This window comes from Chanodichthys erythropterus, chromosome 3, assembly GCF_024489055.1.
Source record: "Chanodichthys erythropterus isolate Z2021 chromosome 3, ASM2448905v1, whole genome shotgun sequence".
NCBI classification, from domain to species: Eukaryota; Metazoa; Chordata; class Actinopteri; order Cypriniformes; family Xenocyprididae; genus Chanodichthys; species Chanodichthys erythropterus.
The window spans coordinates 53,667,267-53,681,946 of NC_090223.1; the positions used below are offsets into that span (position 1 = coordinate 53,667,267).

Sequence of the window (14,680 nt, forward strand, 5' to 3'; positions counted from 1 at the left end):
GTCTCCAGGATCATGAAGTAATTTAAGTTACTAAAATCAGCATTGGACCAAATGCAGCAAAGGCTTCAGGGTGAAGTTGAGCTGAGGAGATTATCAGAGAAAATTATTTGAAGAAAAAGAAAACATTCAAACAAGTGAATGACTCTCAGCAGTAGTTTTGACACTTGATGGCCTCTGAGGGGCGACATTGTAGCATAATTTAAGTCTCTTCTGTTGCATTTCATCAGCATTTTCAGATTACACAAAAGAAAAATATGAAAAAGGTATTAAATGCATAGATGTTGTGATATAACCGAATGTGAGATGACCCAGGATTGAAAGATGCAATGTGTATTTTTCAGTGTTAATCAGAAGAATATTATCTTTAGCTATAAATACTCAATTATATTACATTTGATATTCTAGTGCAAGAAGTACATCCTTCTTTCTTTACGAAGCTAAAACGCTTCAAGCTGCAAAGCTTTAAAGTTCCCACACTCTTGGCAAACTTGGAAATATCAGAGTATTTTCAAATTATGATTTGCAGGACAATCATGGAAGTGAATAAAATCTTAAAAATTTGTGTATCGAATGACTTAAATTGATACTGGTCTGGGCTTCACTATCTCTGTGCTGTTGCGTGAGTCGCACAGCGTTGCCACACAGATTTTGATGGTCAGCAATAATAAAACATGCTAAGTAAATTGTTATTTCTGAGATAAACTAGTATAATGATAATAATATTTCTGAGCTAAATTTATGCCAAATTTATGGCCACACAGAAAGCCTCTATAGGTTCTGCCTTGATATGGTAGGCCTATGTGTCAAGTCATTCGTTAGTCTGGCTGTGTGATGAGAAAGAGATTAAATGTAGTTGCAATAATAAATTCGATTTCAATATTAAATCAAAAAACAAATGACCAAAAGATACACGGACCGAAAAGCCATAGACATTTCTAGAGTAAATAGTTTTTTTTCTTTCTTTCTTTCTTTCTTTCTTTCTTTCTTTCTTTCTTTCTTTCTTTCTTTCTTTCTTTCTTTCTTTCTTTCTTTCTTTCTTTAAAAAAAAAACTATTAAAAAATGGGCACTCATTGAAAATTAATGGGAAAGGCTATAATTCAGAGTAATTTTTTTATATGTCCAATGCAGATCAAATGAAGGGGTGAGCCTATACAACATTCTCAATGTGGCAAACACACGCACACACACACACATGCACACACACTTCAAAGTCAGATCAAAGTCCTATGGCAAGATGTGTTGATGCTTCCAAACAAAAATGTTGTTCAGTGTTTATTGTTACCCGTTTGTTACCATTTACACTTTTTTAGTTATTGTTAGGTTTATTGTTTATTCTTACCTGTTTGGTACTTTTTGAGTTATTGAAATTTGATGTTTTTTGTTGTTGTTGTTGTTGTTTGAAATAAATGGTTACCCACTTTGTCTTTCCCTTATTGCATGGTCAGATTTGTCCGTAAGCCTATTTTGGCATCTTTGTGTAGTCTCACCTAACACAAACAGTTTTTCAAAATTCTACAATTTTAACTTGTGATAAAGTCTAAAATTTAAGAGGTTAAGTTACAACATTGGTTTATAGATTTCAGCCTATGCTACAGCATGATATTACAGGTGCTGGTCATATAATTAGAATACATACAGACTGATATATTTCAAATGTTTATTTCTTTTAATTTTGATGATTATAACTGACAACTAAGGAAAATCCCAAATTCAGTATTGAAGGTTCAATATTGAAGACACCTGGTGCCACACTCTAATCAGCTAATTAACTTAAAACACCTGCAAAGGCCTTTTAAATGGTCTCTCAGTCTAGTTCTGTAGGCTACACAATCATGGGGAAGACTGCTGACTTGACAGTTGTCCAAAAGACGACCACTGACACCTTGCACAAGGAGGGCAAGAAACAAAAGGTCATTGCAAAAGAGGCTGGCTGTTCACAGAGCTCTGTGTCCAAGCACATTAAAGGGATACTCCACCGTTTTTTCATATTAAACTATGTTATTCCCTTAACTAAGACGAGTTGATACATACCTCTCTCGTCTCAGTGCGTGCACTAAATCCTTCTGTCTCGTGGCGAAACTTTGTTAGCACTTAGCTTAGCCCAGTTCATTCAATAGGGGCCAAGCAGAGAAGCTACCAAACACCTCCACATTTTCCCATTTAAATACAGTTAATCGAGTAGTGTAACTCGACCTAAACGTTGCGCTTTTCTAAGCGTGTAAAATGGATAACTATATTGTATGGCGGAATACCATAGCAAGTGCTCGGGAGCACTTTGACTTGGCGCAGTAATATCTTCACTCGGCCCGGCTCCCTCTCCTGTAAAAGTCACATTGGTTCTATTGACGGAAATGAGAGGGAGGAGGAGAGGGAGCGGGGGCCAGTGAGAGGACTTTTCACGAGTGAAGATATTACTGCGCCAAGTGCTATGGTATTCCGCCATACAATATAGTTATCCATTTTACTTTTACATTTTTCCATTTTACTTAGAAAAGTGCAACGTTTTGTTTTGTGTCACCGTCCTAGGTCGAGTTACACTACTCGAGTAACTGTATTTAAATAGGGAAAACGTGGAGGTGTTTGGTAGCTTCTCTGCTTGGCCCCTATTGAATGAACTGGGCTAAGCTAAGTGCTAACAAAGTTTCGCCGCGAGACAGAGGGATTTAGTGCATGCACTGACACGAGAGAGGTATGTATCAACTCGTCTTAGTTAAGGGAATAACATAGTTTAATATGAAAAATGGTGGAGTATCCCTTTAATAGAGAGATGAAGGGAACCTCTCCACCCTGGAGAGGATTGTGAAACAAAACCCATTCAAAAATGTGGGGGAGATTCACAAAGAGTGTACTGCAGCTGCAGTCAGTGCTTCAAGAACCACTACGCACAGATGTATGCAAGACATGGGTTTCAGCTGACGCATTCCTTGTGTCAAGCCACTCTTGAACAACAGACAGCGTCAGAAGTGTCTTGCCTGGGCTAAAGACAAAAAGGACTGGACTGCTGCTGAGTGGTCCAAAGTTATGTTCTCTGATGAAAGTAAATTTTGCATTTCCTTTGGAAATCAGGGTCCCAGAGTCTGGAGGAAGAGAGGAGAGGCACACAATCCATGTTGCTTGAGGTCCAGTGTAAAGTTTCTACAGTCAGTGATGGTTTGGGGTGCCATGTCATCTCCTGGTGTTGGTCCACTGTGTTTTCTGAGGTCCAAGGTCAACGCAGCCGTATACCAGGAAGTTTTAGAGCACTTCAGTCTTCCTGCTGCTGACCAACTTTATGGAGATGCAGATTTCATTTTCCAACAGGACTTGGCACCTGCACACAGTGCCAAAGCTACCAGTACTTGGTTAAAGGACCATAGTATCCCTGTTCTTAATTGGCCAGCAAACTCGCCTGACCTTAACCCCATAGAAAATCTATGGGGTAATGTGAAGAGGAAGATGCGATATGCCAGATCCAACAATGCAGAAGAGCTGAAGGCCACTATCAGAGCAACCTGGGCTCTCATAACACCTGAGTAGTGCCACAGACTGATCGACTCCATGCCACGCTGCATTGCTGCAGTAATTCAGGCAAAAGGAGCCCCAACTAAGTATTGAGTGCTGTACATGCTCATACTTTTCAGTTGGCCAAGATTTCTAAAAATCCTTTCTTTGTATTGGTCTTAAGTAATATTCTAATTTTCTGAGATACTGACTTTGGGATTTTCCTTAGTTGTCAGTTATAATCATCAAAATTTAAAAGAAATAAACATTTGAAATATATCAGTCCATGTGTAATGAATGAATATAATTTATATTCATTCATTACACACAAATATACAAGTTTCACTTTTTTGAATGGAATTAGTGAAATAAAACAACTTTTTGATGATATTCTAATTATATGACCAGCACCTGTATATCAACCACCTGTCCCTTCACTTCAGTGTCTGGTCTCATCATTGACAAGCTCTTCAGACTCCTTACCTGCATACTCACCTGAGTACCTACTTGCGATTCCTTAGATCCCGTCTTCTGTCATCTGTCTGCTGTCATTCGTTCTCTGTCTTCTGCCCTGCACCATAAAGCTCACAAGCCACCAAAGCCCGTTCTTCACTTGCACACAAAATATTACCCACCAGCTAATTCACACATCTCACTATCTGCTCTCAACAAGACTTACCTGTGCTGCAGTCCCATTCTGCTCCTCTCTCTGCTAAATAAAAGCTGTTGAAACGTACTTATGTGTCTGTCCTCTTCTGTGTGTGACAGAAGACCAGACCAAATATGCAGAATACCACGAATGCTAGTGGAGATCGCCCAGTGGATCCATTCACCGAACTCGTCCAAGCAGTCCGGCAGTCACTTCTTCCTGCTACCCCCACACCCACTCCTTCGACTGCTACTTGTACAAGTTTATTCTACAACGCTCTCTCTGTTTTGAAATGCAACCTCATCTCATCAACCTCATCAAAGTGATCTTTATGATTTCTCTCCTCTCTGGACATGCACTTCAGTGGGCACAATTGTTGTGGAAATCTGACACCCAAGTGACAAATTTGCTATCATCCTTCATCAGAAACTTTAAAGAAGTCTTCAGACAGTCTGCTTCAGTCCTTTCAATTAAATCCTTTCATGATCAGCTGTTAAACCTGCTTCAAGGTGATGATTCAGTCAGTTTATATGCGCTGCAGTTCCGCACTCTAGCAGCATCGAGTGGCTGGAATGAAACTCTCCCTTCTCACAACTTTCTGCCAGGGTTTGAACGCTGAGGTACATCAATATATGGTAATTTATGAAGATGTTATCGGATTGGAAAATTTTATTCAAAAGGCCATCCGAGTCTCTCAGCACCTCTCTGCCTGTTCGCGTCATCAACCCTCTCTGCATTCTCAACCCTCCTTACCATCTATTGCCCTTCCAGCACCAGATGCAAGTCAACTCTTTCGACCTGACTCCATTGGACTCCATTATCCAAAGGAGGATAATGAATCATCTGTGTCTGTGTTGTGAGTAAAAAGGTATCATCACCAAATTTCCCATCCGACCACCACGCCCAGTAGTGAGTACCATTCAACTTCCTCCTAAGATCGCTTCTCTCACCAGAACAACTGTTAGGGTTGTCAAAAAGGATGGAAGCTTGCAGCCGTGTATTTATTACCATGCCCTGAACTCCCAGACGGTGAAGTACAGTTATCTCCTTCCTCTGGTCCCAGCAGCGTTAGAATAGATGCGTGGGGCTCATATTTTCTCCAAGCTGGACCTGGGGAGTGCCTACAATCTCATTTGCATTCGCAAGGGAGATGAATGGAAGACTGGATTCGTGACACCATCAGGTTACTATGAATATCAGGTGATGCCCTATGACCTGTCCAATTCACCCTCCGTCTTCCAGGGGTACATGGATGAGATGTTCAGGGGGTTCCTCCAAATGCTGAGAGAACGCCACACCTATACCTCAAGCTGGAGAAGTGCGAGTTCCACACCACCTCTGTCCAGTTTCTGGGTTACGTCATTGACCAACGAGGCATCCAGATGGACCAGAGGAAGGATGAGACCATTCAGAACTGGCCCCAACCCATCACCATCAAGGATCTACAGCGATTCCTGGGGTAATAATTCCTCAGCTCTCCTCTTACCTCACTCCTCAAGAACCAGCCCAAGTCTCTCTCCTGGAACCCATCTGTCATCCATGCCTTCCAGAGCCTCAAAGAAGCTTTTGTATCTGCTCCGATCCTAGTCCATCCCAATCCTGACCACCCTTCCATTGAGGATGCCTCCACCACTGGAGTCGGAGCTGTACTCTCACAGCAGCAGAGTGATTCTCAACACTTCCTCCATGTGCCTTCTACTCCAAAAAGCTGTCCCTGGTGGAGCAGAATTACAACATTGGCAATTGAGAGCTCCTCTCCATCAAGCTCGCCCTCAAGGAGTAGAGACATTGGCTGGAGGGAGCAAACCATTGCTTCGAGGTCATTACTGACCATCGAAATCTGGAATATCTGCTAGATGGGCTCTCTTTTCTTCACAAGACTCGACTTTTTCGTCGCTTACCAACCTGGCCATAAGATCTGCAGGGTGGATCCCCTCTCTCGACTACACCATCCTGATCCTGAGTCCAGTTGATAACCTCTCTGCTAAATAAAACCTGTTGAAACATACTTGTCTGTCCTCTTCTGTGTGTGACCTATACATTATATATACTATCTTTTCTGTTTGTTGCTTCGCTCTTATGCTATAAACTATAACCAAAACCTTTTAACAGCCAACCAACCTGACAACTTGTTAACACAACATTCATACATGAATGGATATAATGTAAATATATTATTCATGTTTTAAAAGAAACCTAATATTTTAGAGCTCTTTATGTTCACAGCAGCTCAGTGTGTCCCAGACAGTTTCCTCACAGCAAGAAGGTTTCCGGTCTGAGAGCTGAAGATTTTTCTTTTTGCATGTTCTTTTCAGATCAATTGTACATTTTAAACTGCCTTTATGTGAGCGTGTACACATCTCTTTTTTTCTTTTTTTTAAGCTTTGTTTTGCACCTAATTGTGTTTTCTAAATATTTATTCCACCACCACAAGAGATATTCAACATGTATTATAGTCTGATATCTGTGCTCCTGCATGCATGCTGTGAGTGACGTCATCTCATCTGTTGAGGAGGAGTCGGTCTGAGGCTGAACAGCAGCAGAGCTGCGGCAGAGAGAGAGAGAGACAGAGAGAGAGGCCGCATGGGCTGGACAGAAGAGAGCAGCTGGATCCCTCCACATTATTGTTGACACTCCTTCACTGTTCCTGCGTCAGTGTCAGCCAGTTGGAGATGGATGAGGAGAGCTACGGTAGGACACGCACTTCAATATCTGCTTCATCATGCCTGAAGTGATAAAAATAGCATTGCATGTGCAAGGCTGTGAATTACATGGAGGGAATATTGTAGCCTACATGTTGCGTGTTTCTTGAATTGAAGTGCTGTGATGTTGATTCCACATGCGTTGTTTGCATATATGGGATACACAGACATCTTGGGAGGATTCGGATGTTATAAGTTTTGGGCATGCCTCAAACAGGTCCTTTACACTTACAGCACGCATGCAGCCATCAAATCATTCTGCATCAGCTCATTTTCCTTACCATAATAATGTGAAGCGTAATATTCAGTGTGAACAGCAGAACATAGAAAGACGTGCCTCAGTTTTATACTTTAGTAAAGTTTATCAAAGAAAGTCAGTTTCTGTACGTTAAAGTCTTGGTTTTCGTATCCAGATAATTGAATACAGTTGACTGATGAAATATGTTGACCCAGTTGTGCAGCTATTTGATTGGATTATGGGATTATTTAAACAGTAAAACAACTGTAAATCAGAACAATTCATGAAACAGCATTATTACATTATTTTTGCTTAAACTGTGTTTAATTAATAACAACATATAAAACACAATAGAACTTGTCCCAACTAGACAACTACTTCTGACCTGAAATATACCCCTGTCCTGAGAACACAATTCATCCCTTTTTGGACAAAGAAGTATGCTTTTAAATGACTTCTTATGAAAATATATATTTTAAAAGAATATATTGAAGTGCAAACTCATTCTATAATTTTTTCAGTCACTTAATTGCTTGTTATTAACAATTAAATTAAATATCTGTTAGAGGTTAAATTCGTATTAAATGCAATTAGTTGAAGTTAAAAGTGCTTTATTTGCCCACATCCTGGAGAGTCTTCCTGACTTGAGATCAGTGTTAAAGTATTAGTTCACTCTCAAATTAAATTTCCTGATAATTTACTCACCCCCATGTCATCCAAGATGTCCATGTCCTTCTTTCTTCAGTCGAAAAGAAATTAAGGATTTTGATGAAAACATTCCAGGATTATGTCCTACACTTTCCCTAGTCAATTTATGGAAGAAAAAAGAAAAAAAAACTGAAGTGGCGCTGCAATCGTTCCATAATTTGAATATAGGGAAGGTGTAGGACATACAGCGTAAGCTTTTTAAAGAATATAGAAGGCAGTCTGGTGGAAGCACTTGTGAGGCGATCATTTGTGTTTATAAAGCATATACATTTTTTTTTTTTTTTAGAAAATGACCAATCGTTTCGCTAGATAAGACCCTTATTCCTCGTCTGGTATCATTTAAAGCCCTTTGAAGCTGCACTGAAACTGTAAATTTTGACTTTCAACCATCCGGGGTCTATTGAAGTCCACTATAAGGCGAATAATCCTGGAATGTTTTCATCAAAAACCTTAATTTCTTTCTGACTGAAGAAAGAAGGACATGAACATTCTTGGATGACATGGGAGTACATTATCAGGAAAATTTTAATTTGAAAGTGAACTAATCCTTTAAGTACATATTTATATTTAATTTATTTTTTCGTATACTCCCGAATGAACTGACAAGCATTTATGATAAACTAAATATAGGCCTACTTTAATGTCATTTTTGTTGAAACTTGTCTGTCATGTATTTAAATATATACATTACATTTACACATTTGAAATGATGAAATTGCAAGTTTCACGGACAAGGCTTAAAGGGATAGTTCACCCAAAAATGAAAATTTGATGTTTATCTGCTTACCCCCAGTGCATCCAAGATGTAGATGACCTTTTTTCTTCAGTCGAACGCAAATTATGATTTTTAACTGCAACCGCTGCCGTCTGTCAGTCAAATAATAGCAGTTATTGGGAACTTGAACAATAAGAGTCAAAAAAATTTCCATAGACAAATCCAAATTAAAACCTGCGGCTCGTGACGGCACATTGATGTCCTAAGACACGAAACGATCCGGTTAGTGAGGTCAGATCACGCTCTGACAACGGAAGTGATGTCTCGCGCTCATTGAAGTATATGGGCGAGACATCACTTCCGTCATCACAACGCGTTTTTTGACCTCACTAACAGGAAGCTGAACGAAGTTGGACATAGTGGTGTATTAGAGGTAAAAATTATATAAATAATGTTCGGTTTCTCACACAAACCGATCGTTTCGTGTCTTAGGACATTAATGTGTCGTCACGAGCCGCAGGTTTTAATTTTGATTTGTCTAAGCAAGTTTTATTTACTGTTATAGTTGAAGTTCCCATCTACTGCTATTATTTGACTGACAGACGGCAGCGGTTGCAGTTAAAAATCATAATTTGCGTTCGACTGAAGAAAAAAAGTCACCTACATCTTGGATGCACTGGGGGTAAGCAGATAAACCTCAAATTTTCATTTTTGGGTGAACTATCCCTTTAAGCCTAGTTTCTGACTAAAATGCATTTGAGTTGTTTCAAGTGAAAACAACTTGCACTGACATATCCTAAAATATGTCAGTGTCATTGTTTTGTCTCAAGATGCACACCAGTAATGTTTGTTTCTAAGGCAAGTTTATAAAAGCTACTTAACCCCCGGTTTCACAGCCAAAGCTTAATCTATTCCTAGATTAAAATGCATTTTTGAGTTGTTTTAACTGAAAATAACTGGAGTGATGTCCAAAACCATAGTGGACATTATCAAGTACACTCATTCAGTCCTATAATGTACCACAATAGCAAGTGTACAATCGATGTATGCTCAACATCTAGAAAATACCCATAATGCACTGTGAGTCACGTACTGAATGAATTCCCACATCTGACCAGAAGATGGCGCCACAGCTGTATCATTCATCCATCCATTTTCCAATCCACTAGTCCAATGTGGCTACAGCGTAATATCATTCAGGTAAAAATTCCTTTTTAATTGATTATTAGGTTGGTACATGCTAGTTTCCATGAGAGATTTCAAGATATATCTTTTCATTACTAATGGAGCTTCCAGTTTTCGAAGTTTCAAATGGTTATTAAACAGCAATCACACCTTCTGGAGCACTCAGGGTCCGAATTCACCCACTCATTTTCATTCACTCCTTCAAGTGAACTATACTAGTGGAGTTATGTAGGGAATAGGGGCGATTTTGAACATAGCTTTGATTTCTCTTATAAAAAGGTAAAGTTTCAATCCTCAGTCTAGTTCATCTTAGATTGCATCATCTCAGCTCGTGTATCTGGATCAGTTTAGATCTTCACTTCCATTCTTTCAACTTCTGATAAGCTTTTGAATTTCCACCAGAACCTTAGAGTAAACTGAAAGAACTCACAAAATCTTGAATCTTTGTGGAGAAAAACATAAAACCATGCAATTTACTATCATTTACAGTAGTTTTGTAGCTTCTGAGCTTATATTTAGTTTTGTAACTTCAGAATAAACATTCACACAAATGAACGATAAAGACATTGACTTTTTGTGGAATATTTTGATCATGACAAAACTGAACAGCTTCAAAATGCTCTTCTTCAGGATAGTGTGTGCAGTTTTATGATGTTCACTGAGATGGACTTTCTCTTCTCAATTATTCATTGTTCAGTTTGCTGAGAGCAGAAGTCATCCCAGAATAGAAAAGTGTGGCAAGTGGCTGATACACAATATGATTCGCTGTAGCCTCTTAAAGGAAATCACTTGGTTAATTGCAGTCAGCTTGATTGATAGTGAACTGTGAGAATCTTGCTAGTGTGATGAAATGATAGGAAAACTCCCATAGACTTATGTTGAAGGAGACGAGTAAGAAAACCTTAAACAACCTCCCAGAATAATTGGCATCCACATATCAACATCCTGACACCCACACACATACTGCGACAACAACTTTTGCCTGCATGTTCAAATGAAGTTATGAGTCTGAAACTGACTGAGAGACTTATTCTGTTAATAAACAATTGTGTTCAGTTCCTTCAAAAGTATCATGTTACGAGCTGAAGTCAAATAGCTCACTTCATGCCAAATGTTGCATGTTGAGTTTTGAATTTGAGACATTTTTGTGTAACCTGCATGTGAAGAATACGTTTTTCTTTTAATGTTTATTTGCATCTATTCATTTAGGTTTTTTTTTTTTTTGTTTTGGCACACAGTTATTCAGAATTTGTGTAATTTCATAAATACACTGACCACCAAAACCTGGTGTGAACCACAAAACTAATGCTAATGCTAAAGTATATTTGTTGAAATGAACCAGTATAAGGTTTTTGGTGAAAAGTGAGTAAAAATCTAAATCTTATCCAGTATGTTTTTATCTGCTCTGTGTCTCATTGCACAATTGTTTACTCACTGACATTCAGCAGTTCTGTATGCTGTCAGATCAGTGTTGAAACTCAAGATCTCAGATCACACTGACTCTGGATCAGCTCTTCTCTTGAACGCACAGGCTCTAAGACCAGGAAACCCGGCCTGCAGGAAAATGTTTGAGCTTCAGATCCAGATGAAACATCTAAACCAGCATCAGTGAGAGTTTTTGAGCTGCTTCTGAACTGTGGTGGGCCGAAAGCGTGAAGCTCTGACCACTCTTCCTCCCACACGAACAGTTCAACATGACACCTGATAAACTCACAAACACATGCAGAACGAGTCTTTATTTATAGTTTAATCCTGAAACATGAAAGTGAAAGAAACATTTTCATAAAACAAATGAACATTATCCTCACACTTGCCATGAACAATTAATATTCAGTTATTATTTACTCACCGTCACGTTGCTGTAAAACACACGATGCATAAGTATAATTTTCCTAAGGCATGTCAAATTGTGAGCTTGTGTGCAGTTTTCTGCTGCTCTCTCTGTGTTCACAGATCTGCAGTGAGGAGGACAGGAGGCGTAGGAGGTGCTTTAGCGCTGCATATCACAATTCTGCCTTTGACAAAAAGACTCAAGCTGACTTTTCCTACCAGTTTTATGTGCCATAAAATCAGAATGCCTTTTAAATTCCAATACAGTTCCTGAATTTGAACTGAGGTAGAAAAAATGATGCAGAATTATGACTTAAATGTAAATTCAAGGAAGTAGAAAACTGAGACTCCTCTAAATGGATTTAACGGTTTAATTCCATTTTTCAGTATGAATAACTCAAACATGTTATCAAACAACATTGGCTATTTCTAGCACCATTATATTATGTTAGTAATCAATGCTTGAAATGCCAGAAAATAGAGATCAACTTTCATTTTATGCACCATGATGGAAGAACACTTAATTTACCACATATCAATATTTATTTTGATAAAGTCAACCTCAGTTACTAATTAGCAACATAAAACACTGCAGCTGCTTGTCAGTTTAATCATTTAAATATGTTTTTTGATTTATGTAAAGTGCCGTGAAATAATAAGTACACCCCATGATAATTGTGGACATTCTCAACCCTGGAGCTTTATATCAAGCTTTATATCTTTATATCAGTATTGAAGGGTGGAGGTGATAATTAAAAAATACTAAAAATGATAATAAAATTTGACTTTTAAATCTTTTATTCAACAACAATACCATAACAATGAAAAACAATACTGTGTTCAGTACCTGATATTGCTTCATTTGGCAGAAATGTCTTTTTGTAGGTGTTTTTTTTTAAGCATTTTTTTTTTCACGGCAGAGTAGCTAAACCTGAAATGATCTGTGACTGTAAGGATAGTATCTGTGGTAAAAATCACTGAAAGTCCCCATGCATGTCACCAAAAACATTGTTAGTTTGACAGAGGAAGATGAGAGAGCAGCTCTAAATGACTTGTATGACTTTTAATCAAAACAAACTTCCTTTACTGTTATTTTCACACATTATATTTCTCATTATATTTCTTTATTATACATTTATTTAATTGTATTTTATTGTTATTATGCATGGATCATCATATACTTAGGGACAAAAAAAAAAAAAAAAGCTTCATTGTATCATGTCTCTGTTCAGCTTGTGAAAATGGATTTGGACATATAATCTCTAGGGTTGGGTTAAGCATTTTCACTAAATATTATTTAAATCATGGCTCTTCAGTCCTGCTCCTGGTACTCACTGTACTGCTAAATTGAGTTCCTCCTCAAGCACAATGTAATTTACCTGTCATTTAAGGAAAGGCTTCAGGGTGAAGTTTATCTGAGGAGATTATCAAAGAAAATTATTTGAAGAAAAAGAAAACATTCAATCAAGTGAATGACTCTCAGCAGTAGTTTTGACACTTGATGGCCTCTGAGGGGCGACATTGTAGCATAATTTAAGTCTCTTCTGTTGCATTTCGTCAGCATTTTCAGATTACACAAAAGAAAAATAAGAAAAAGGCATAGATATTGTGATATAACCATGAATTTGAGCTGACCCAGGATAGAAAGATGCAATGTGTATCAGTGTTAATCAAATGTGTATTATCATTAACTCTAAATACTCAATTATATTACATTTGATATTCTAGTCCAAGAAGTACATCCTTCTTTCTTTAAAAAGCTAAAAGTAAATTTGCACAGATACACACATGTGCTGTACAGAATTTCATTCTTCAAAGTTCCCACACTCGTGGAAAACTTGGAAATATCAGAGTATTTTAAAATTGTGTTTTGAAGGCCAATCATGGAACTGAATAAAATCTTAAAAATGTATGGAAAAGCCATAGAAATGTCTAGAGTAGTTGCAGTAATTATTATTATTATTATTATTATTATTTTATTTTCTAGTTATGCTGAGCTGGAAAATGTTTTTCAAATTTACATTGGTTCATACCCTTATTGGGAAGTTCTTCATTTAATCGAACTGTAAAAAAAAACAAAAAAAAACAAATGTTGTATTTCATGAATATTGAAATGTGTGGAAAATCAAACATTTGTCTAAGATTTTTACACATATGTATTCCTTGCTTTAAGCCACCAAAAAAGGAGAAAGAAAAATAACAATAAATGATCAGATTTGTGTGACAGAGAGATGGAGAATAAGAGATTAACCTGCAGTGTATGCCACTAATAAGGAAAAACAGCTAAATACTATTGTCATATATATATATATATATATATATATATATATATATATATATATATATATATATATATATATATATATATATATATATATATATATATATATATATATATATATATATATGAAAAATAATAATAAAGAAGATTGTTGTCATGCAAATTCATTGGCTATATATGAGAATCTTGTCTGACCTCTGTAAAGCTCTTTTAGTCTTTCAGAAGTTGCCACATATGAGCGTCAGGCAGATTTTCGAGTGTTTAGAGCAGCAGAATAAATGTCAGCTCAGAGGGAGGTGAACGGTCAGATGTGAGCAGAGCTGCTGAGTTGACAGACAGTCTGCTGTCCTGTGACGCTTTTGACGTGCAGCTGCAGCATTTCAATTCCCTGACTTTGCAGCTCACGCATGAGACTTTTGTCCCTCAGCATCTCTCTTTTTTTTTTCTCTCTGTACTCGTGATTTTCACTCTCTTGTTGACTGTGATTGACAGAAATGCACAGTAATGGCCGAGGCATGTAACGTGTTAGTTATGCGACTGCTGGGTGATTCGCAGTAATGACAGGCACAGTTGACTACAGTCGTTAAAGAGAATGACATTAAAGGACAACAGTGTCTCTCTATCAGTGATCAGCTGTTACAGAGTTCACATTTCAGTGTTTGTTCACATTGCTTTAAAATGAAAGAGGAAGAATAGTTCAAATGTCTTATTTTCACAACTTTTATATTGTGTTCTTATTATAACAATATAAGACCACAATGCCAACCTCAGACATGATATTGGCTGAACTGACAACAAAATGTGCACATTTTAATGTTTTAACAGAAAGAAATTGAACATATGCATGTTAAAGGATTAGTTCACTTTCAAATAAATTTTCCTGATAATTTA

The 14,680-nt window shown here is 37.6% G+C and overlaps 1 protein-coding gene across 1 annotated transcript in view; it reads left to right on the forward strand.

The window, feature by feature from the left end:
* The first annotated feature begins 6,787 nt into the window (after positions 1–6,787).
* Positions 6,788–14,680, forward strand: part of cyth1a (cytohesin 1a) — a 59,711-nt gene continuing 51,818 nt past the window's right edge. The window contains exon 1 of the mRNA XM_067382800.1: positions 6,788–6,821. Coding sequence (XP_067238901.1) covers positions 6,803–6,821 — 19 coding nt within the window. The 5' untranslated portion in view covers positions 6,788–6,802. The remainder of the gene's footprint in view (positions 6,822–14,680) is intronic.